We start from the raw sequence: 25,707 nt of genomic DNA on the forward strand, positions 1-25,707 counted from the left end.
AATAACATCCTTGAAATATTAAGGCATATGGCTTGGCACACAGTGGTTGTTTATTAAATAGTATTCATCATTGTTATTTGTTATCTCGGTCCAGTGATGCTGCCAGTGTACACAGTGAGTACAGTACAAAAACGTGTTTGTGTTGCTATGAAAAAGTCCAGAACCTGAGCCCCTTGTCTCTGTAATTGCTTTGCATGGAATCTAAAAAAGTTTCTTTCAAAAAGCCCTCAAGAACACGATACTTAAATGCTTCTCTGGCATCAGACAAGGGAATTGAACGAGTAGCTTGTAGGATACTGAGTCGTAGGTATAATATACAGGGGTGGGCACAAGTAGGTTTATAGTTGTGAGTACACAAAAGAGTTTATTCTTATATTATTGTTTATTAGTTATTGTCTTATTTGTATTACAACTGTAAACCTACCTCTGCCCACTCCTGTGGTTTAGGAGACTTTATTCATGGATAAATTTAACTGTATATTTTACCTAAATATAGATTGTGTTTACCACTTTTTATTATTGTTTTATTATAGGTGCCCAATTTTCCCCCTTTGCCTTCCTCTGCCCATCTCACCCCTCCCCCCCCACTCAGTTCCCACACTGTTGCCCATGTCCATGGATCATTCATACATGTTCTTTGACTAGTCCCTTCCCCTTCTTTCCACCATTATCCCCCTGTCCCCTTCCCTCTGGCCACTGTCTGTCTGTTCCATGATTTTAGAATATTACTAATCACAGAAGCATGCATTTGCCCCTCCCTGAGCAATCCCAACCCCTCCCATTTGAGAAAGAGTATGTGGCAACATGGCTGCAACTGATAAAAGCTGCAGGAACTGTCAGCGAGGAAGACCCCACCAAATTTATGGCTTAAAAAGACAGAGACCAGCTCCATCCAACAGGCTGACTAATTTCACCTAATGGTAACCCTAGTCTCATGACATGCTCATTGTAATGTATTAGCATTCTAAACAACACATCCCATCCACCGTGTTTGGAAATGGGAAGCCCATATAAGGACACAAAATGCAGGGTATGCAGTATCTCTTTTTTAGATTCTGTTTTCTATTTACAAATAGTTTGTTTAAAATTTTAATATCTATGCTCATGAGATAGTGATTGGTTTGTAATTTTACTTTTCATACTATTCTTGTTAGAGTTAGTTAATAAAGCTATTTCCCTTCTTTTTGATACTATGGAACAGCTTTATAAGCCCTGGCTGGTGTGGCTCAGTGAATTGAGCTCTGGTCTGTGAACCAAAGGGTTGCCAGTTCAATTCCCAGTCGATTCCCAGTCAGGGCACATGCCTGGGTTGTGGGCCAGGTCAGGTACCCAGTAGGGAGTGTGCAAGAGGCAGTCACACACTGATATAGCTCTTCTTCTGTTTCTCCTCCCCTTCCCCTCTCTTAAAAAATAAATACATAAAATATATTTTTTAAAAAGAAATAGCTTTGTAAGATTAAAATCATTTTTCTTCATTTGTTTGGTAGAACTTTCTGGTAAAATCATCTAGGCCTAGAGTTTTATGTGTGTATATGTGAAGGATTTTAACTATTAATGTAATAGTGGACTATTTGGAATTTCCAATTCTTCCTGAGTCACTTTGGGAAATTATGGTTTTATTTATCCACTTTATATTAATATTCAACTTTGAATACTAATTCAAAGTTGGCATTCAGTTATTCCCCATTTGCTCTTATTACTTTTCAATTTGTCTATAGAATCTGTGCTTATATTTCCATTTTCCCTCTTAATATTTTTGATGTTTTCTCGCATGTTCTTGATCATTAGAGATGTGCCATGTTTCTTAGCTTTGTGAAAGGAGTGATAGTTACAAATCGGATTTATCAACCCTCCAGCTATGTTTGATATTTGTTTCTAACATAACAAATTGTTCTGCTTTTGCCACGTACTTGATTCCTTCATTTAAGTTTAGTTTTGTGTCTTTTTCCTAACTGAAAATAGATATTCAGCTCTTTTGTTTTCTGCTTTCTTCTTTCCTAATATGAATATTTAAAGCTGTAATTTTTCCTCTAAGTTCTGAAATACAAGGGAAATGTATTAAATTCTCCTAATGGGATACTGGATTTACTTATCTTTTTCTTACAGAAGTGTTATTTTTCTTTTGCAAACTTTAAGACAATGCTATTATGGATGTTTACTGATCAATTTATCAGCTTTTATCATATAGTGATCATCTTTTTTTTATAGACCTTTTTTCTGATATTGATAGTTATCACTGGGAGGTGTTAATATTTAACTAATAAACCCTTTCTCATTCTTTAATTTCCAATTATCCTATTTCCTTATGCTATAAACATCTCTCTTGTAAACACCTGGTGGCTAGGTTGTTATTTTGGTTAATTATTTATAGCAATTTCTGATGTTTGAGATTTACTTTTATTAAATTATTTCATACTCTCTACTTGTACCTCACTTTAGGTATAACATGTACATTTTTTTCTTTGTTTTTTGATTTGTTATTTTTTTCATTACTTTTACTCCCTTCACTAGTTTGGAAACAGCATACTTAATTAGTACTAGATATTTAAACAGACTTCAGTTTAGCAAATTCTAACATTAATATATTCACCTATTTCCAAATAATTCAAACATCTTAGAATAGCTGTCCCCAACCTTTTTGGCTCCAAGGACCGGTTTCATGGGAGACGATTTTTCCACAGACCGGGGTGGGGGCATGGCTTTATGGCCTGCCACCAGCTCAAACTTAATTGTCACTCGCCATTCACTGATAGAGTTTGGATAAGATCTGCAAGCAATTGATTCACTGTCTCTGTGCAGTCAAACCTCTTTGCCGGTGATAATCTGTATTTGCAGCCACTCCCCAGTGCTAGCATCACAGCCTCAGCTGCACTTGAGATCATTAGGCATTAGCTTCTCATAAAGAGCTGCAACCAAGATCCTTGGCATACATAATTCACAGTAGGGTACGTGCTCCTGTGAGCATCTAATGCCACCGCTGATCTGACAGGAGGCGGAGCTCACTTGGTAGTGCGAGCGATGGGGAGCGGCTGTACACACAGATGAAGCTTCCCTTGCTCACCGCTGCTCACCTCCTGCTGTGTGGCCCAGGTTTCTAACAGGCCATGTGACCTGTGGGTTGGGTATCCCCGTCTTAGAACACTTTAAATACCCTTACTATTGTTTCAAGTTTTTAGATTTTTTCCAGTTTTGTGAGACAAAAGAGTTTTATTCTTTTATATGGCAACTTTAATTTTCTTGTACCTACATATTGATACTTTCATTGCTTTTCAATTTTTGTTGTACCTCAAGTGCCTGGGTTCACTCTCTGTTAAGAACTACCTTAACTAAATTCTTACATTCAACTATTCAGGCCACCCAGGGAGCATCAGTTACTGCCCTATAGTTAACAATATCTAAGTAAAAGATTTCCCCTTTCCATTCAGAACAAAGATATGACACAGATCAGTTTCCTCATGGTGTTCTTAGTGGACTGATTTATAGCTAGTTCACTTTCATGTTACATAGGTAGCCATTCTTGGGTTAGGTCTTTTAGGAGCCATGCTCTGCGTTTTGTGTTCCTCCTAAGCCCAGTGACGTGTGAAAGCTAACACCGCAGTCAATGCCCCTCAGGTGAAAGCCAGCCTCCACGCAGACTTACTGGCAGAGTAAGCTCTGGCCTGCCTATCGCATTTCCTCCTGACTGACTTGCCAGCTCATTGATAAAACGAAGACATTTAAATGACATTTATTTATATGCTTTATATTTAAATCACCAGTTTAATCTTTTTCTTTTGGGAAAATTGGGGAGATATTTAGTGTGTCTTTTTCTGTAAAAGAATTATAAAATAAAAGTAGATACCCCCCAAATAGATGTGAATTGATCTTTCAAAGACTACCGTTTGGCTACTAGATTACACATAAACTCAATCTGTCTTTCCAAGTCCTCCTCAATTTGTCCTCAGATATTCAATCTCTCCAGCTTATTTTCACTTCTACACCTAAATATACCAGAACCAAATAATAGGATTTACTTTCCACAGAAGTGTCCTGGGTTCATGACTATGCTTTTGTGAATTCTGAATTCACCTCTGAAAATACATTCTATCTCTATGTGTCAAATCTTATTCAAGAACCATTTCAAATTGCCGTTCATACAAGTTTTCCCTTTTCTTTTGTCTGGATTTTATTTGCTCCTTTACTTAACTCTCAAAGTTTTATGTACAGAGTAATAAACCAAGAAATCTTTGAGATTCTAAGAGAACTGAAGTCTCTGTTTGGCTCTAATTTACTGTGTGTGTGAGCTTAGGCATTCTCTGTGACCCAATTATTTTATTTAAAAAAAGAATGATTATATTCCTTATAATACTACATTATTTTGAGGATTAAAATATGCATTATAAAACAGCCAGTGTCCAATAAAGGGTAGTTATTATTACTGTTATCTTACATATCCTGTTAATAAGGACTCCATAGTATCTATTAACTTTCCTGTGTGAATAATCCTATTTTATTATTACCTTAAAAATCCTGTGTTATACTTATGTATGTACTAGTTGTATTGCCCATTAGACAGCGCCTCCTTGGGGTCTGAGATTCTCTTTTTCTTGTCTTGTTATGAACTGACATAGTGTCTAACATATATTATATGTTGAATAAAGTTTTGATTTCGCTGAGATTACTTTAAATGAAAAGAACAAAATCTTTATCATATGACACTAGGGAAAGAGAGAGTGGAGCTACTATTTAGAATTGGAAAGAAAGAAAATCAAAAATAAATTGGAACCTTGAAACCTCCAGATGCAACTAACTAAAATAGGGGTCAACTTAAAATGTACTTATCTATCATTTATCGATGAATCTATCTAGTGTTTCATAAATAACTCTGTGATTAAGCAAAGAGAAACACGCTAATGATAAAATTTGTTAGGTTATCTTTAGTGGAAATGATTTGCAGGTTGTTCTTCACTGTTGTCAAAGTTATCATTCTGGCTATGCCCTAATTTGTAACCAGCCATCTAATTCCCATTATGAAGAAACTACAGTTAAATTAGGTTGTGATTTATGCAAAAACTAAAAAGGGGAGACTATGCAACTTTCTGTTGTAAAATACTTTTTTCTAAACATCCTCAGAATCTTCCTTTTCACTATTTTATATTCACTGAAGAGTCACTCGGGGAGGTAGTGGGATCAGTCAGTAGCATGTACTTAGATGCTTGAATTCCTCAGTATTTTGGATGTTGTTGGTATTAAGGACAAACTAAGCTGAAAGTTGTAGTCTGGGGGGCTTTTGGAAAAGAAAATCCTTTAAGGACTTAATGGCTTGTTCAAGTCGTGCTATGTGAACAGTATAACCAGGCAACTTGTGCAGCAATTTATAGTAACTGGGGTAAATGAACCGTAGTTAGAAGTAGAATTTATGAACTGTTTGCTAAGCTGATAATTAACTAGAGATGTAAAGCCGCAAACTGGAAGTGTTCATTGCACAACAGCGCCAGAATTATTTTGTTGTCATTTACAGCTTAAAGTAACAGACTTCCTCAGTGTTATCTCCCCTGGGAGTTGAGACCTGTTTTGTTAAATTTACCAATTAAGTAAAAAAAGCAGAAACAAGGGACAAACTGGTGGTGAGATCAGGGCAAAAAACATTTGAAGACCTTTGAAGAGGAATCTTTAGATTTTTCTGTGACGTTATATTTGGCAAATAATAGAAACAAATAATTTGATTTTTTAAAAATGAATGTCTTCTGTGTTTAAATGGATGTTATTAATTTGAAGATTTGTCATTGCTGTTATATTACCTAAACATTCCATTGGAAATAAATCACTAGAAAATGTGAAAATTAATATTTTTTTCATTCCCATTCAACTATTTGGCATGGTATGAGCATGTTGTTACTCAATAAATTTTAATTATTTTGGATTATTCATTGTCTGGGAGCGACCAAGTTTAAAAATCATTGAATACCCCTCAAAGAGTATAGATCTACAATAGCAAACTATGAAAGCACAGGCCAGAAGCATCACAATAATACATCTTTGGAATTATTTTGTCTGTAACATCTGTTGATCAATTTGTCACTGAAAAAAATTAAGTATTTCTTATATTTGGGTGTCAATCAAGACTGATATGGTCTTTTTATCATAGGGTAAGATGAAGAAATACAAAAATGAAAGCAAGATTAAATTTTGGCCACTGTGTCACTTAGTTTTCAGTTTGGACTCTGGATATTTTTGTTGGAAGGAAAATTGGATTCAAATTAAATGACTTACTTTTGATCATATTTGAGGGGTATGCATGTATGTGCACATGCATGTGTGTGTGTGAGAGAGAAAACTGCCTGTGAAGCTGATCATGCAGCTTTTAGGTATAGACTGGGGAGCTGAATCATTTTCAGAAAGATCATAGGCCCTGAGGAGGAATTCCATGGCCATTCTCCATGTAGACTGAAATGCAACGTCATTGGTAAACACTTCGAGTGTTGAGATTATCATAGAAGCGTGGACTACCACCAGATCTGGCTTTTTAAGGCTCACCTTTGTGATGGATGACCTTGAACAAGTCACTTAATCCCTTGGAGTTTACATTTTAAAATTGTAAATCAGAGATGACAGTATCTAAATAGAAAGTTGTGAATTGGCACATACTGAGAACTAAACTGAAGCTAAGAAGTCGACTGAAATCATTCACGTAACTGCTTGCTAATAGAGCTTCTTGATCATTGTACATGCTTGAGCACTTCCGATGGTGAGAAAGCGTGATAAGAGAATCCATTCCTTTGAGTTAGTATTTCGGGTGTTCCTGAGGTTGAGCAGCATGCTACAGGAAGTGGAGAAGAGAAAGGGGGGACGTTTGAGTAAAGGTTACAAGCGGGAAAAATGAACATATTTGGGGAAATTGTGAGTGTCCAGTGTAGTTTGAAGTTAGCATGCTCATACTGTGGAAGGTTTTCCAGGTGGGGAAGGGCAAGATATTTGTTGATTCCTATCCTCTAGTCATTATAAGTAGGTAAAGGTAAATTGATTCCTGGAAAATTTGAAGTGATTTGTATTCTTTTTTTTTTTTTTTTTGCTAGAAGCAGTATATAGAACTATATAATTTATAGAAACTGTGGATTTCACTATTCGCCTTTATATTACTAGTTATTGACATTATAAATCTTGAGATTGATGTCTTTTCTCATCTCATTGCTGGGTTCAAAATCTGAAAACTTATTTTGGATTAAGGGCAAAGGAGGGAGAGTATTCATGTTACCCTAAAGAGTGGCTTCCATGTCGTAGAGAAATTCAAGCCAGCCTTTATAGTAAGGCCCTATTTCTGACTTTAGTATGTGTGGGCATAAAGTAGAAGTTAGTGGAAGATTCCTCCTACTGGCTTCTTCAGTTAGATGTAGTTTACAGGTCTAGGCTTAAACAAACTGTCGATAATTTCTTAATCGAGCCTATTATTACTTGAAGGGGTGACTTCTCCTAAAGGCCAAGTATTTGTTTAGCTATGTTCATTAATGTACACTGCTGCTATGACTTTGCTTTTTTTTTTTTTCCTGTTGTGTTTTTAGAAGCATTTTATAGGGAAGTTGGTAAAAGTTGATCAGGCAGAGCCTTGTACGGTTAGTTTTCATTGAAACCAGCAAGTCAGCATCCTAATGCCACCCTGACAAATGTAAGCACTTCCTCCTCATGTCTTTAAGCAGGGCAGACCTGTGGAGCAGCAAGCCACCATCCCAAAGTGATAACACATCTGATATTGTAAGCAGTTCATAGGTATTAAATCTTCTGTAGTCAACTATCATAATAACTAATGCTATTTTGATCATTTTATTTCCTTTGAAAGCACAGATTTTAATTTACAAAGGAAGTCAACAGATAGATGAATGCTCATTTTCCCTCATTATACGATTTCCTGGGTACTGAAAAAAACCAAGATACTTAGGGTCCACATTGTTTTATGTTCTTAATATGTAAAAGACATTGTCACAGAGGAAGCAACAAAACAGCTTGTTCATTAGCAAGCACAGCATGTAGGTGGGAACAAAGGGACAGAAACGAGACCCTAATTATACCCATGAATTCCTCCTCTTCCTTGGAAAAAGAAAGAAGACCTGGTTTTCCTCCCAGTAACAGTGTCCTTCAGGGCTTACACTAAGAATATGTATTTTTCCATACGTCTGTGAGTCAGTATGTGAGTCTGATCATTGTTGCCTAATGAACGCAACATGAATTCCCACTAGCAGTCAACTAATGGGTACTTGAAGTGCAATTTTCTATGCGTGTTAAATGAGTACGTAGAAAACTTTGCTGTTCTCAAGCTCCTTTGGTGAGCAGGGAGTTATTGCAAGGGATTCTGGACAAGCCTTTGCTTGGATTACAGCCCCATAAAGGAAAAATTATGCTATAATACTGCGTTCCTCCATAGGATAATTTTTTTTGGATGCAGGATTTCTTTAGCACCTATTTGATTATAGACTGTTATCTCAGTAACTGGTTTCCCCCTCCGCCTAGAAATGAAAACTGGCACTTTAGCAAGTTTGACATTTCAGTAATTGTGAATAATTTTTAAACATACATGTTATATTCCATGGGGTCTGATAACAGTATATATATGTGCAGATTGAAAAACAAAACAAAACAAAATAAACTCGGCCTTTACCCAAAACTATGTGCTTTTCATTTTAGCCACGATTGTCTTTGTCCACTTTGTCTTTGTACAGGAAATTGTACAGGAAATAATGAAGGCTTAATATTTGTGCACTGCTGGAGTGCTTCTGGGTGATTATATTTTAACAAAAGTTAATGGCCAAGTAATGGAAATAATGAGCTGAAGTGAAAATCCAATATGAGTTTGATGAGCAGAACATTCTCAATGAAAGTATACTAGAGAAGAAATTCCCCATAGAACATTTCATGTCTTAGTAGTCTTGGAGCATATTAGTTTTAGTATTAAAATGGACATGATTGATAAAGGAACCTAACTGGATATGCGCTGGTGATCTTTAAAAGTGATGGGGCAAAACCTGGACATTCCTTAAAAGAAAAAGAGTAAAAAAAGTCTTTAAAAGGCTTTTTCTCTATTTCTATTAACTCCTTCGGTATAGTCACCTATTGGTGCATTGCCTACAATGCTAATCTTAGAACAAATAAATATTCAGCCTGCTAGTACAGAAACTGTCTCAAAGATACTGAACTAGGGGTAGGTAAGGTTGGTGAGAACGGCCGTGCCAGCAACAGGTGTGGTAAACATTTCCAGAACCATTGATAAAAATTGATGCCAGGATTCAATGATTCAAATGTTCAAAGGGTACCATCGTCACCGCTGCCACCACCACCACTCCAGCAGCGATAGCAGCAGCAGCAGCATTATCACACAAGTAATGTCACTGAACACTTATTAAATGCCACATACTTGCCAGTGTACTTTACATACAAAATTTCATTCAATTCTCAGGAACCCTATGAGGTTCCTGTTTTGGAAACCAATTTTACAAATAAGGAAATAAATAAAGTACCATATTTTACCATGTATAACGCGCACCCACATTTTTGTCTGTAGGACAAACAAGACAACCAAGTCCTGTTATACACTGGATTATACTGTTACCTACAGTAAAAGTGCTTTGCAAATTATAAATGCCGTATACTTTAAGCAGTCATCATCATTATTAATATGATATACTGTTGGAACACCAGTTCATACTGAAAATTCTGTTATATAAACAACTCATTCTATGATATAAATAGCCAGCAACTACAAATAATTCACAAGCTCTAATATAATCTACTTTTTACATATGTTAATGTATCATTTATTATTCAAATAGATGAAATATTTTATAATATATAAGCAGGCAACTTATTTGCTAATCAATTTTTCCTGAAAGTCATTTTATGCTCTGGTTATTGCCAAATTTTAAACTTCAGGATAATGATTTATTTTATTTCTTTAGTTAAACAGATATACATACACAAAAAGCTGTGTGTTGAAAACCACCCCCAAAACAAACAAAAAACCCCAAAACTTGAAAGATTAAACCAAAATTTGGCAGAAAAGGATAAGCCATGAGTTATCTGGCACTCTGTTGATAAAACAAATGATTTAATATTAACCTTCAGTCATTATACTTTGCATTTACAGTTCAGAGTTAAATTGTAATTAACTCTAGATTCAAATTGATTTTTTGAGTTTCTAGTGTATTTTCAGGTGATTAGATAATATTTGCTTGCAATTAAAACATTTCATTATATTTTATGCCATTGTTCCTAATATAACTTTGCTTTGAAATACTGTATTTTTCACATTTAACTGTTTCCCTTATAATACATTATTACTTTAACTTCTTTCCAAATATAATACTAGTCTTTATTTGCCCATATAGGAAACTGCTATTTTCTGTTTTAATCTTTAATTTGGAATGAACCCCCCAAAACTAAGAAAATTGTGAAAGATGGACAAGGCTAATTCATTGAAGTTTTTTTTTGTTTGTTTGTTTCTTTGAATCGGATGAATGAGGAACATATTTATTATAGCTCACATAAATGGTAAATATACTTATCTTACAATAAATCATGATTTAAATCTGTAGCCTTAATGTGAAATATTTTCTCTCTTTTTCTTATTGTTGTTCAAGTACAGTTGTCTCCATTTCCCCTCACCATGCCCCGCACCACCATCCCCACCTCCCACCCCTCTACTCCACTTTGGCTTTGTCCATGTATATGCAAAGTTTTCAAAGCCTTAATAGTTTTCTAACATTTCCACTTCTACTTAAATTACATTTACAACTTTTATGAAATGGTTGGTGGGCTTTGTATTAGAGAGAAGTGAGGTAAAATTTCTGTAAGAATACAAGTTGCCGTACTTGTTGAGACCCTACTATAAAGAATATATGATATATACATTTGAACTTTTAATTTGCAAGTTTTGATTCATATTTTTAGAATGTGCAGTTTTTCAAACATCTACGCGTGTCTTCAAACTCTGCTTTATGAAAACCATTCTATTATTATTTATATCTTAGCTCCTTAACACTTGACTGTTTATGGTTTTTATATCCAATTAAATTGTGTTCTTCCTAAAGCCTGGGATTGTCCAATATGACAACAAATCATACAGAAGTAAAAACTGTATTTTGCAAATGCTCCTGTTGATTTTAAGTATAAAAATGCACTTTACCTCTAGACTTATTAAATTAAACCCCTTCACAAACCTAAACATATAGGACTGGACAAAATGCTAAGCAAATGTGGCCATATCATGCTTTTACTTGAATAAATAAAAACAGAAACATTTCACATTTCAGATTCCTCACTGAATAGCACTTTGACCAGAAATATTGACTTTTGGAAAAACTGAGCGACCAGAGTTTGAGGCAAGTGTATTTGTCTCACTAACCCAAGGGGTCACCAGTGAGGAGAAAATGGATGAAGAAAACTGGAAAATTTGCAACTTTGTTTTCGACTTCTGGAAAATAATTTAAAAAAGTTTATTATGCTTATATCTGTTGTAATAGAAAAATTTTGTTCCCCTCTCAATACTTTTGCTTTGATAAAAGAGATGCCACCTAATTTTTTAAACTCACAGTGAGATGTCTCTGAAGAGTTGATGAGGACCTTTCTATGATAAGCTGAGATAAATAGGATAAGGCTCACGTGACACCCACGAGCAAACATCTCAAATGGAATGGCTTGCACTGATATGGCCTGTGGGTCAGTGTGTGTGTGTATGTATATAAATTTCAGTACATTCAGAAAAAATGATAACCAGGCAACATAAATTGTTTCTACAATAGAAAATGGGTTCTTTTTGCTTTAATAAGGTTTGTGTCAGTTTTTTGTTGTATTTTTATGAGCAACAATCCAAAAAAAATTAATTCATTCATAGGCAATTCAACCATATGCAACACTGATCTTGCAGTCTGTGATTTTACCCACAACCAGGCCCTTTGCCCCAAACAAAAAGATAAATTCTCTGTCAAAATAAGATGCCCAATATGACCCATGTCAATCCCTGAGGATAGATACCCTTTGCAAGCAGCATAGCCCCTTGGGCCTGAATTAAATCCAACTGTTCCACAAATTATCTCATCAGACACAGGCAACTTAAATCAGTGTTTCTCCAACTTGAATGGCAAACAAAAATATTTAAAGAAATCTTTCAAATCTTTCAAAATATTCCAAAATTGCTTCAATGATTATTCAAATGGACCCCTAATACTGAATTACATTATTTAATTATATGACTACTTAGATCCCCACAAACATAAAACCAAGTATAAACTCCATATTTATAGATCAAAGGAACAACAAAACTCCAAAACAACACATGTGACGTTATTGCAGTATATAGGAGAATATTACTTTGTCCAAGCTGAATTGCCATTCGCAACACCAATGCGGTAACTACCAGCAGAGAACCGGACTTTTGAACTTGGCACACATAAACCGCGATGGGGCGTTCTGATGCTCTTATCTGTTTTTCCCAGGTGTACTTCCGTGTTGCCCTTTGACTTTACTTACCAAAGACAAATCTTTACACGGTATATGTTCCTCTGCACATTTGTCACTTGCCTGTGATGACAAATAATCCTATACTATTTGGTATCAACATGATTAAAAACAAAAAGGGAGGCAAATAGGCACGGATTTTCCTTGGAAGTGTTCTGTCATAAAGTGATTATTGAAAAGATCCAGAATCTGTTATCTATATTGATATAGATACAGATATGTATTGCAATGAGAACAGTCTCTAAAACTGTTCATAGATAACTTGGGCATCCCCAAATCTGCAGACCCAAAATAATAACCAAAGATAACTCACTTAAGTGTTTGCTTTGCTCATAATCTAGTGAAGTTCCCAGTTGGTGCTGAAACACCACAGAGGTAAGGAAGTCTCACTATATTGAAGAAGAACTTTGGGTTCTTTTTAATCACTATATAGACAAAACCACATTTTAATCAGTTCATGAAACATGTTTCACAATTACTGCAAGAACCTTTCTTGTATGCTTGGTGTATTATCTGCTACCTCAAAACAGTTTGACGGTAAGAGTTTGAATTACAGAACAAGCTTCTAACCTTTTATTCTCTCTAATTGCTTTGTCTCCCTTCTTCCAAGAGATGGTTGGTTTTGGAGAGCCTTGCGGTTTGCACTCCATGACGACTTCTTGGCCTTTGGTAACAATTATTGTTTTCTTCAGTTGATTAAGTGCAAACGTGGGAGCCGAAGCTATTAAAAAGAAAATGTTAGTTCTACCAGAAGAATAATAACCTTTAATATATGATACATCAATAGTTTGCAACTTTTTCTTCTGGGACACATTTCTAATAAAATCATACAATATATACATAGGTAAAAGGCACTAGCTTCGAATTTTACTTATTAATTAATAGCTATCTAATTGGTTCTTTTCATTAGCAGGTGATAGTTTCATACAATGTGGAATCCACAGGCAAAAGCTGTTTTAAAAAATGATATGCTTTAATTATGGTTATAAAGTGTAATTGCAGAAGACTAATAAGCACCTTGGGCAAAAGGTGAAGGGTCCAGCAAAGAAAGTCTATTTTGGGCTTCCTATGGGGAAATGAAGGTTACCAGTGGAGAAGAGAATTCTGTCATCCATTTCCTATCTGTGAGTCTTAACTAACGCATGTTTTACTCTAATGTTATACACAATGGAATGCAGTTTTTAAGAAATGGAATCACTGAAATTTCAGTCAAAAGTTCTATTTCATTCTTTGTAATTATTCACATAGGTCTGATCACTTATATTAATTTTACTGCATTTTTATCAAGATACTTTTGATAGCAGTTCCCCAGGTAAATCCATTGTGCAGCTGTAGCTGAAGACACTGGACTAAAAGAACACATGCCACAAGATATCAAAGCAAATTTAAAAAAGAAACACTTGAATCTACAAGGGAACCTGAAATATGTACCTACAAGTATATTGTATCTGAGACCTATTTTACACCATTGTGACAATTTGGTGATTATTTCATAAGCATTTATGTCCATCATGTAGTGATATAATGCATGGTACAATAACATTAAAATATGTATGCAGCATAAAAAAGATATATATGCAGTTGAGATGGGTTAAGGAATTAAAAGAAAAGTGAAGAAACCTATAGGGAAATTGCAAGTAACATTTTTGGTTGCCTACTTGGAATAGAACTTACAAAGGTTAGTTTTGAAAATATGTCCAGTGAATGAGTGTTTCTTAGTAAACAATGAATTGGGCAAAGGCTGAATCAGGTTTTTAACTCAGAAATGTCAAAGTGTGGGCTGATAAGAAAGTACATTAATATTTTATTGATTAGGTTTAGGACACAGAAACATGGACTCCTGTATCTATTTTGGATGAAGTTCAAAAATTCATAATTCAATAGGTTGACTTATGGTGTATTACATTTAGGTGGTATGCCTACAGTAAGTCCTGAGATTCCTGATAGCTTGGGTGTTTCTGTTAATGTCATGCTTTGGGAATTTAAGTGGAAAATAGAAAGTACATGAGCTCCTGCCCACTTTGGGGAGAGGGTGAATTATGACCTCTTAAGTATCTCTCTTTGTAGTATAAACATCCTAGAACCAAAGTTCAGGAAATCATCAGAGTGGGAAAAAGTAATATCCATTCCAGCTGCACAAATATGCTCAACCTGGGTAGCTCTTTACTAGATTTTATCTTTCCTGTATTAAATAGTGAAGCGGTGCTGCTGTCCTGGTTCCGTTCTTATCAAGGGTGTGAGCCCATGAGATCGCTGTGCCTGGCTCAGGAGGGCTTTCCCTTTTGTGTAAGGGTGGTAATGGCAATGGCCCATGATGAGAGGGTACTTTACTGTGGAGGCCTGCCTTCCAGAAGTCACATGCCCACTGTCAGGTAGCAGCAGCTTGGAAAAATATTAAGCATTGTTAAGGGAGCAGGGACAGGATGCTTGAAGTCTGCATTCTGATTCCCTGCCCTCAAGACATTCTTCCTTGGAAGTTAACACATATTTCTTATATGATGTTTTTAATACCATAGAACAAACATATTGTGTAAACCTCTTAAGCTTAAAACTAAAGTAAAAAAGAACCTTATAAAAAAAGTTCTGGTACAAACTGTACCCAATATAAACTTGTCCCCTAAAGCTTAACACACACACACACGCACACACACACAATATCAGCAAGACATAGTACTGTTCTTCGAGTCATAAAATAGGGTTTTTTTACAATCACATCATAAAACCAGTGTAGTAAGAATGAGAACATGGAAAGAAGCAACACTTTTTTCCTATTGATTTATTTAGAAATCGCATACCTAGAATTTTCAGCTCAGCACTTGCGTAAATGGCTCCATATTTATTTTCAGCCAAACACTGATACATTCCAGCATCTGACTGATTCACGTTGGGGATCATCAATACTCCATTAACCATCTCCACCTTACTCTGCAATGGAATAAAACAGTTAGATATAGAATCCAGAGTTATCGTCTGCTAAACCAAATAAAAAAAAGAAAGAAAGAAAGAAAGAAAAGCTTGCAATTCATGACGCTGAATATTATTTGACAACTTAGAATACAACTTACTATCCCTTATTGTATTATAACATTTCATATAAATTATAACTATTTCTTAGAAAAGATTATATATTTTTTCTATAGTTATTCTTCTGCATTTTACTTGTAGTTTCGTTTTTAAATAGAGCAGCTTTTGTTTGGCATATTAGTTGAGCTTGTGAAGTTTAATCAGCAGATGAAGCTTCTATGTGAATCATTTTACAAAGGGCAAGCAGGGTTCACATGGTAGAAAGGACTGAGGCTACAGCTCCATGGGATCAAGGTTAAGTAGAGCGAAGGTCATAACGAGGACCCTCTTACTATATTGATCTGGTCAGAATTTGCCTTTTCTTTCACTTCCCAACCAAATAACACAGAAAAACTGCCCTGTAGCTGGATTCTGTATAAAATTATTGGTCAAAAAATGTCAACTTTATTATCAGAAGAAACAATATAGCAGACATAAAACTGAGCATGTGCAAATTGAAGTAAACTGAGGCCAAGAGGATATTTCAAAATGAATTTTACATATAAAATATTGTTAAACAACAAGGTGTCTTGTCTACTCAATGCCAAGCAAAGCGTTTTTTTAAATGTTAAGTGAGCAGTACTTTGATTATCCATCAACAGAGATGCCAACTAACTTGGCATCATTTCCAAAATACACCTATTCACTTTGCAAATGGATTATCTGCCAGTGGAATTTATAGAATTTACTTCACTTGGATGCTGACAGTAGATTATATGACCAGTAGAGTCTCTTCTCAAGGTTTATCTGGTATCCCTGGGAGAACGAGAGAGGAAGAGGCAATGAGTCAATGCCTCAGGATTCTCACCCCATCACTCTGTTTTTTTTAAACAGTTCTACATGTCTGTCTTTTTGTGGAATTGTATTTGTTTTGGCCTAACTGGTTTTAGAATAAGGGAATGTTGGAGCTAGATGGGACTGTAGGGATGATCTGGTCTACTCTCTTCATTCTACAAAGAAGCAACTGAGTCCCAAAGAGATAAATGGTAGACAAGAGGCCGCTGGATAGAACCTGTGTTCAGAATGTCAACTTATACATCTCCTTCCTGTCCTCTTTCAGGCAAAGGCCACAAATAAAGTAAGGAGTTAGCTAAAATATTACCATTATTCTGAAGTTAAATATAATTGATTTATTTTCAAATCTAGTACATATTAAGTTGTTTTATAAACATGCAGTAGCTTTACTAAAAAGATATTTAAGTCTATGGGTAGCAGGATGCCACAGGAAGAACCTGCCCGGGACACAGAGGACTAGGATTCTATTCGACGTTAGTCCCTTACTAGATATTTGATCTTGGGCAAGTCACTTCACTGTTTGGGGTTATCTCCATCATCAGCAAAATGACAGCAACAAGGCAGATAACATCTAAAAGTCAGTTACAAATTGCAATGAGTCTATGATAATCACTGATATTTTCCTATAAATTTATAGGATTTAATAAAATATAAGGAAATGATGTATTACTTAAAAAAGTAAAGTAATTAAAATAAAAATTATTTATATATTTGTTGTTTCTCACTCCAAATATATTATAAAACATAATTGAAAAATGGATTTCAACAAAAATAAAAGAGTATAGTTTGTCCTAGGTGAAAGACTGCTGAAACCGCGCCAAGGCTGGTCAATAGCTACCAACAGTACCTGAGTTAAGAGGGGCACTCCATTCTTCAGCCAGCGGTATGTGGGTCTGGGTTTCCCAGTGGCCTTACATTCCCATCGGAGAGGGCTTCCACTGTCTAGCTGAGTATCATTCAGCTTTTCTACCCAGTGTGGGTAAGCTGTAAGAGTATAAGCATTAGAAAGGGGTGAATTCATTTCTCAAACGCTTAACCAAAGTCACAGTTCAAATGGACATATTAATTGAATTAACAATTCTTATCAACTCATGGAACTGTAGGCGTTTGGGAGAGGCACAGCATTCTGTTACCACAGAACTCTCATTTCCTGTGTGTGTGCGTATAACTACATATGAATATAAAATCAGTGATGATGTTTTGATCATTACAGACACTTTTATAAGCTAAGCATAGCCTATTGTTTCATGGCTCAGAAAAGTTAAGGAAATTTACCTGAGGTCACACAGTAAGGGACAGAAACCACTTTCAAAGTCAGATATTTCTGACTTCAGGGAGCATATTTCTCCGATCCCATTTTGATATGTTCAAAAAAAATGAATTGAAAGCAATTACTGGATACCTAGGGAGCTTTACCTTCAAACTTGTCTGTAATTGGGAATTTTGTTTTTAGATGATTATCTTCTGGCCAATGTATAGCTTGGTCTTCAAGGAGACTTACGTTGGCATAGTTAGGATTTGTAGGCCTTTAAGAACACACCATGTGTTTCAACTTCAAGGCTAGGAGCTTTCACTCAACAATCTACCATGGCGAACTTCAAATACTGATCCTGATTTTTTGTGCCTGGCTTCCAAAATCAGTCTCTTTGTAGTCATATGCAAAAAATACTCATAGAAATAGTGAGATGCAAAAGAAACCTTAAACTCTGCTTTCTCATTTGGACATTCTGTAACCTTTCTGACTCTACTTTGCCAGACAACTTCATAACTACACATGATCCAAGTGGACAGATTAGAGGTCTCCCGTGCATACCATGCATCTTCTTCAGACTGTTCAATCCACATGGAATATTCTACTTCTCTCCTCTGTCTCTTCGAATTCTCATAATTCAAGGTTTTGTCTCAGTAATATAAGGATGACTGACCCTAACCTTGAAGAGGAGTCATCTGCATCTTCTCTGGACATCTGTAGTTCTTACTCACTTGGAAAGTAATCACGTAGTAACTTATTACCTCTCTTCTGTTGCTGACAAACTGTTAATTGAGTTTTTTAGCTATTGTTTGACTTCCCAGCTAGAAAGCGAGGTCATCAAGACCACAGTGGACATGATATGCATATTTACTTTAGACATAGCACCACTGCATACAAGGTGGGGCTGAAGGAGGTTTATACTTGTGAGTACATGAAACACAGTTTATTCTTGTATTATTATTTACTAATTATTGTATTATTTAAATTTTTTTTAGATTTTTATTTATTTATTTTTAGACAGAGAGGAAACTAAGGAGAAAGATAGGGAGAGAAACATCAATGTGTGGTTGCCTCTCATGTGCCCCCTACTGGGGACCTGGCCTGCCACCCAGGCATGTACTCTGACTGGGAATTGAACAGACAACTCTTTGGTTTGCAGGCCAGCACTCAACCCACTGAGCTACACCACCCAGGGCTATTGCATTATTTTTATGTGAACAACAGTAAACCTATTTTGTCCCAGCCTGTCTGATAGTTGATTACAGGAGATTAGTTACATTTATTATGTGTAAATGTATACACTAAGACCACTGCCAGGATACAGAGCTTGTAAGTATGAAAAGAAACTGGGAAAATATGTTTATAAGTTACTAAAATGAAAAATTAGAAAAGAAAAAGCTATTAAATTAAAAACTAGTTATCTAGAAAGGAAGAAAACTAGAAATCAAAGTAATGTTTTGCCCAATTTAGAGTCCTGATTCCAAAATGAATTTGTATTAGGAATCAACAAGTGATCGATTAATTGAAAAAGAAATAATTCCTGCTTTCCCTTCTCCAAATATGTATTGGGCATCACTATTGGTACAACAGTTAGCACTGAGGATGCAGAGATAAATATGCCACGATGTGTGTTTGCTGTCAGCTCAAAATTCAGTGGGTGATACAGGAATGCAATTAAAATATTATTCAAATTCATGCTACCAACAATGTTACAAGTAAAAATCGCCTATTATACTGCCCTCCCCATTTAAAAAATAAAAAAGTCAGTAACTTGTTTTACTTAGCTTTTGTCAAGCCACCCATTTGAGGGTGTGAACAGTTTAAGAGGCATATGGCACCTTAAACCCAGATGCTGTTCCACTCTCGCTGGATGCACTGTGTACTGGCAGCCCGCTGGCCTGCAGTGGACATCTAATTGTGGATGACGAGGAGAGCTCAGAGTAGTTTCTTACTAGCATACCTTCTCACCAGAAGATACACTGGCAATATTGAGTAAAAGCAATTTTTTCTTTTTTTTTTTTGCAATATTTGCTACTGCTTATGAGTGAAATATCTGGGGTGGGGAGGGGGGCAAGATTAGTGTCCTATAAGTGCTTCTGTCCCAGATTATAAATCTAATTCTTATTTAGGTGCAGACAATTCTTCACAATACAGATCTGGGACTTTTCCCAAATAGTTTTAGCACATTTTTGTGGGGGGTGTGTGGTTCAAGTAGCAAAATACTGGTTGAACACTTATCCTTAGCTATCAGATTTTTATCAGGAAAGATTTCATCCAAATATAATATCCATGGCCTAAAGATAACCAAATCAGTGCTGGAGTTTCAGTCTCACAAACTTCTAAATTACTCATGTATCCTTTTTCCAGGATGCTTTCCCCTGTTTAGCCTTTAAGGTATAAATCCTCTGGAAGCTTTCCCTAAGTCATCCCAGTAAAATGGAGTAGACTATGCTCCCACAATCCTTTGCACATGCCTTTGTCACAGCAAAGAGTATGCTCTGTTCTAATGTGGGGTTTGCTTTTCATCTAATCCAATGGACCACAAGTTTCTTCAAAGCTCTGTTCCTAGCAGATAGAGCAGTCAGTAATAAGCACTTAGTAAACATTAATTGAATCAGTGAGTGAATGAATAAAATGTGTGTAGTCAATTTGGTTGGAGTACTGAATTCCTAAAAGTGGCCCATTGGTAGAGATAAAGAAAGAAAAACAGATTGAATTCAGATATTAATATTTTAAAATACCCTTTAAACATCCCTGGGAAGAATGTTAAGGTTCTTGGGATGACTGCTCTTGAGATACAGTGACAGTTGCAGAGCAAGGCAGATTCAGCTGGATATGCGATTTGGATAATTCATATTGGAAGCATCTGTATATGCTTTTATCAATGTTCTGGATTATTATTCCTCTATTCTTCAATCTCCTCCCCTGGGACATAAGAATAATATCACTTACCCATTATATATAATGCATATTATAAAAGCAAATATGAAAACAGATTCAATTTGCAATCCCCAGAGGTGAAGAGATTGTAGATATTTTTAAGTAGGTTTTCTAAATTCTTATACACAACCTGCTTGGCTCTTTGGCATTTTGGACAATATAAACACTTGTAGGCTGTAAAGACTGTTTATCTTATAAAAGTAGGAATTTAACCCAGGGGTCAGCATGTTTTTTTGAAGGATCAGGTAGAAAATTTAGGCTTTGCATTATCTGGTCTCCTTCCCAACTATTCAGTTCTGCCATCGCAGTGCCAAAACTGCCGTAGATAATAAGTAAGCAAAGGAATGTGGCTGTGTTCCAACAAAATTTTATTTATAAAAAAAAAAAGCTGAACAGGCTTGGTTTATTGGCAATAGATTGTGACTCCTGTTCAAACCTAGGGCAAGATTAAGTTAATAAGGATTCTTAACTTATCCAGAAAAACATCTCATTTTTACAAATATCAACTCTCTATGTTGTACAAAGAACTTGATAATTCCTCATACATTTTTAACTAAAGCATTTCTCTGTGTATAGTAATTCTACATGATTCTTTATCATATCAAAGAAGTATTATTATAAATTATTACTTGGTTTTTATATGCCTAAAACCAATATTTAGTTCAAAGTAATTTGCATTTTCAGTTTGGCTCTTGGAACTGGGGCATAACGCCTTGCTGCCACCACTTACTGTATACTTGTAATTGTCCCCGAAAGGAATTTTTTCCACGAGAGTTTTCAGCTCTGCACTCATACACTCCTGCATCGTCCAGCTGCACGTTGGGTATTTCCAGCACTGCTTGGGATTTCCGCAGGCGTGCCTTACTAGGAATATAACCACTGACCTTCATCCATGTGATTGTTGGAACTGGGCTACAATGAGGAACAAAAATATTGTTAATACACTTTCCACTATCAGGAACATAGATTCTGTTATCTGGTAATTTAAGCACTTAATAGGCTGAGTGCAATAAACTGTAATCACAATTAAGGACCATGGGCTGGTTGATATACTTTACTTCCCATGCGGATTCTGATATGTACGTACTTAGGTTACACGGTAGACAGTTACCTTTCTTTCATATTTCAGGAAAGCAAATCAGAAACAGTATTTTATATATGTTAATACATACTTTATTTTTAAAAACTTTGTGAAATTGTGTAAATGGTAAAAGTAATTTGGTGAAACTACCAAGTAATATGTGCTTATTGCCAAGAACTGAACAAGATTCATAAGTGACTTAAGAACTCTTTTATCCCCACTCCTGCAAATATCTTCTTTCTGTGACAATAAGTACAGTTTGCATGTAATCTCTCACTTCATCTCTGTGATATATACATATAAAAGTTGGTCACATTTTGTTTAAAAATGTAACTCATATAGTTAATATTTATTATTATGATACAAACCAAATCCAAGATCAACCCATGGCTTATTCTGGTTAATAGCTGCATATTATTCCACTATAGATGTATCAGAATTTAATCAACCATTCCTTTTAGTTAAACATTTAGCAGAGCCCAAGTTTTGTTTTGTTTTACTTTCTTATTTTGCCACTGAGAAACAATATTGCTACAAACAACAGTGCACACATATCATGTACGATGACTTTGGTTTTTTTTATTTTCAGCAGACATTCACAAAAGTGGAAATTGATGGATCAAAGGACATGTATATTTTTCATTTTAATAAGTACCGCCAGATTGTTTTTCAATAATATAGTGGCAGTTTCCACACCTATCAGTAATCTGTGAGACTATTTCCACGTATTCTTGCCATCATTTTATGTGATTAATCTGTTTAATTTTTGTCAGTATTGAAAAATAAGAAATGACATTTGCTATTTTAATTAATATTGCTCTGAATACTAAGAAGGTTGAACATCTTTTCATAATTTATTGCCCATTTGCACCTGCTTTTCTGAAATATTTGCTTATGTTACTTTTCTGATTTTTCTATTTGCCTGTTTGCATTATTTAAATTAATTTCTCAGAGTGTTTTATGTGTTAGAACCATAAAGAGTTTGTCTCTAAAAAAAATTCTGTGATAAAATTTTATAAACATTTTTCGGAGAAGCAAATATATCTGTGGTTTTCTTCATGACTTTGAATTTTTACTTGTTTATAAAATTATCTGTAAACCCATATTTATGTCTATATTTTCTGCAGTATTTCTAGTAGTATTTTAAAAATTATTCTCAAAAGGTTGTATCTTTAATCCATCTGGACTATATTCATGCTTTTGGTATGAGATAGGGAATGCAACTAATTATTTCAGCATCATTAAAACTCCCTTTCCCACAATACTTGTCATGTTGTGTTTGCCACATAATTGGTCCTCACAGGCTTGGACCTGTTTCAGGCTCCTCAGTTCCATTCTGTTGATTATTTATTACTCTCTGTATTTAATGTACTGTATGGGCTGGGCCTACTCTACTGTTTCAGTTTGACTTCTCACTATTTCATTCCCAAGTTCCTGACACAGAGAGGCATCTCTGTGTGTTTCCAATTGTGTCTGTTAAAATCTCACTCTCCTTTGCAACCCGTCCTGAATGCCTCCTCCCCTTCAGCAGTCTTCCCTTACTTGTGTAGTCTGCTGGAATATTTTTTTCTCTCTTTTTTAAAAATTTTTATTGTTATTCAATTACAGTTGTGTGCCTTTTCTCCCCATCCCTCCACCCCACCCCAGCTGAACCCACCTCCCTCCCCCACCTCCACCCTCCCCCCCCGATTTTGTCCATGTGTCCTTTATAATAGTTCCTGCAGTCCCCTCTTCCCACTGTCCCCACCCCACTCCCCCCTGGCCACTGCTAGACTGTTCCCAACCTCAATATCTCTGGTTGTATTTTGTTTTGGAATTTCCTCAGAAAACTAAAAATGGAACTGCCCTTTGACCCAGCAATTCTGCTGCTGGGATTATACCCTAAGAACCCTGAAACACCAATCCAAAAGAACCGGTGCACCCCAATGTTCATAGCAGCACAATTTACAATAGCCAAGTACTGGAAGCAACCTAAGTACCCATCAGCAAACAAGTGAATCCAAAAACTATTTTTTTCTCTTTTAAGTAGCAAAGTGCTTTGTGTATCCTACTCACATCTCTTGTAACAGATTATAATTACTAAGGATAGGATATTTTCCCACTAATTTTCCTTATAGAAATGATAGCAATGTTCACTATTATAAACAATGTTATGATAAAGACCATGTGTATTTTTGTTAACACCTTTCTGATTTATTCCTTAGGAATGAAACATAAAGTGAAAGTGCTGGATTTGAGTTGACAGTTTTTGCTTGTTTATTTAGGTACATATAGACAACATCCACGAAGACTGAACCTTGCATTTTGGAATAACCCTTAAGTTCAGAAAGGTTTGTCTGGCGTCGGTGTAACCTGGCAGCCAAGGCGAGAGGACTGGAGTGTGCAAGCAGGGACAATGACGACCTCACTGTGCTAACCGGTGGGGGTGGTTGGGTGAGCACCTGTACTGTGTGACCAACACAGGCAAAATGATTGCATGAGTAGAGGAACGAATCTGCATCAAATTTTGCATTAAGCTTGGACATTCCTCCATAGGAACTATTCAGATGATTCAGAAGGCCGCAGCTATGAGCAACTGGTGATTGGCAGCTTCATCAGGACAACACACCCATCATGCATCACATCTAGGGCAGAGTCTTTTGATGAAACATCAGATCACCCAGGTGAGTCAGCCCTCCTACAGCCCAGATTTGGTGCCCTATGACTTCGGGCTTTTCCCAAAACTAAAACCACCTTTGAAAGGGAAGAGATTTCAGACTGTTGATGAAACTCAGTAATATACAATGGGGAAGTTGATGGCAATTGGGAGAAATGTATGAGGTCCTAAGGTGCCTACTTTGATTGGTACTGAGGTGTCATTGTCCTATGTACAATGTTATATCTTCAATAAATGTCTCTATTTTTCACAGTACATGGCTGGATACTTTCTGGACAGACTTTGTTGCATGTGAGAAATGATTTGTGATTTTTTTAATTTAGGATTTTTGCATCCATATTCAAAGGTGAGATTGTCTGTTGTTTATTAGGTTTGTTGATGTGTGCTAACATGTTAGTGAGTGGGTGGGTGGGTGGTTTACAAGCTAGCTTTGATAAATTATGTATCACAGCGATGGATGATAGCTTGGTAAACATGACAGAGTACTTCCATCTGCTACTTTGGTAGCTTAAATAGTAGAGAAATTATATATTCTTTAGAATATTAATAGGACTCCTACAAAAAGTCACCTGGGTTTACTACCACAATAAAGTTTTTTTCTTAACAGTGTCTTCAATTTGTTCTGTTTTCTTTAATTGTGTTATTTTCAAATATCTGCTGTCCATTTTGACAATTTACATTTCCCTAGAAAATCAACCATTTTATCCATAATTTTTGTTTCAGCAATGAGTTATATAAATTGTAACTATTTAAATCTATTATTATTATTGCTACTAGCATTGCATGTTTGCTTAATAGCATGGGCCTTGAAGGAATACAGTTTAAGAGCAAATGCAATTTAGACACAAAAATGCATTGTGACCTCGGAAAAATTTTCTAAGTTGTAAATTTTATTTAATGAAGATATTTATTTGTTCCCTCAAAATGCAAATATCTTGAGGACACTGGCATCACCTCTTTCGTTCAGCAGTATGTCCATAATATTTCATAGAGTGCTAGGTTTATAGTGAGTACTTAATAAATGCTTATGAAATAAGTGAATGAATGATTTATGTAGTATTGTTTTGAAGATTAAGTGAACTAAGTTCTTGTACACTACTTGCCAAAATACATGGTGAATAGTGAGTATTCAATAAATGTTAGCTGTAATGGTTTTTAATGATTAGCCTTGTCAGAGATTTACCTTTTTTAATTGGCCTTCAAAATAAGCATTTTGAATTTTACCTTTTTGTTTTAATTAACGACTCTGTTTTTAATTTAGTCATCTTTCTTGAATGGCGAATTTGTATCATTTTGACTTTTGGAGCTTAATAATCGATATAGTTATTACCTATGGTAAATAATACAAGCATATATTACTGTCTTTTTCTTTTTCTTTCTTTTTTTTTAAGTCCTCGCTCGAGGACATTTTTTCATTTCTTGTAAGTACTGTGCGCTAAC

The 25,707-nt window shown here is 35.6% G+C and overlaps 1 protein-coding gene across 1 annotated transcript in view; it reads right to left on the reverse strand.

Annotated features, from left to right (window-relative positions):
- Window positions 1-25,707, reverse strand: part of CNTN5 (contactin 5) — a 1,123,225-nt gene that overhangs the window by 231,141 nt on the left and 866,377 nt on the right. The window contains exons 10-13 of the mRNA XM_024574613.3: window positions 21,261-21,442; window positions 17,186-17,322; window positions 15,276-15,405; window positions 13,051-13,201 (exon numbers count right to left, since the gene is read on the reverse strand). Coding sequence (XP_024430381.3) covers window positions 13,051-13,201; window positions 15,276-15,405; window positions 17,186-17,322; window positions 21,261-21,442 — 600 coding nt within the window. The remainder of the gene's footprint in view (window positions 1-13,050; window positions 13,202-15,275; window positions 15,406-17,185; window positions 17,323-21,260; window positions 21,443-25,707) is intronic.

Source organism: Desmodus rotundus, chromosome 5 (assembly GCF_022682495.2).
Source record: "Desmodus rotundus isolate HL8 chromosome 5, HLdesRot8A.1, whole genome shotgun sequence".
Classification (NCBI taxonomy): Eukaryota; Metazoa; Chordata; class Mammalia; order Chiroptera; family Phyllostomidae; genus Desmodus; species Desmodus rotundus.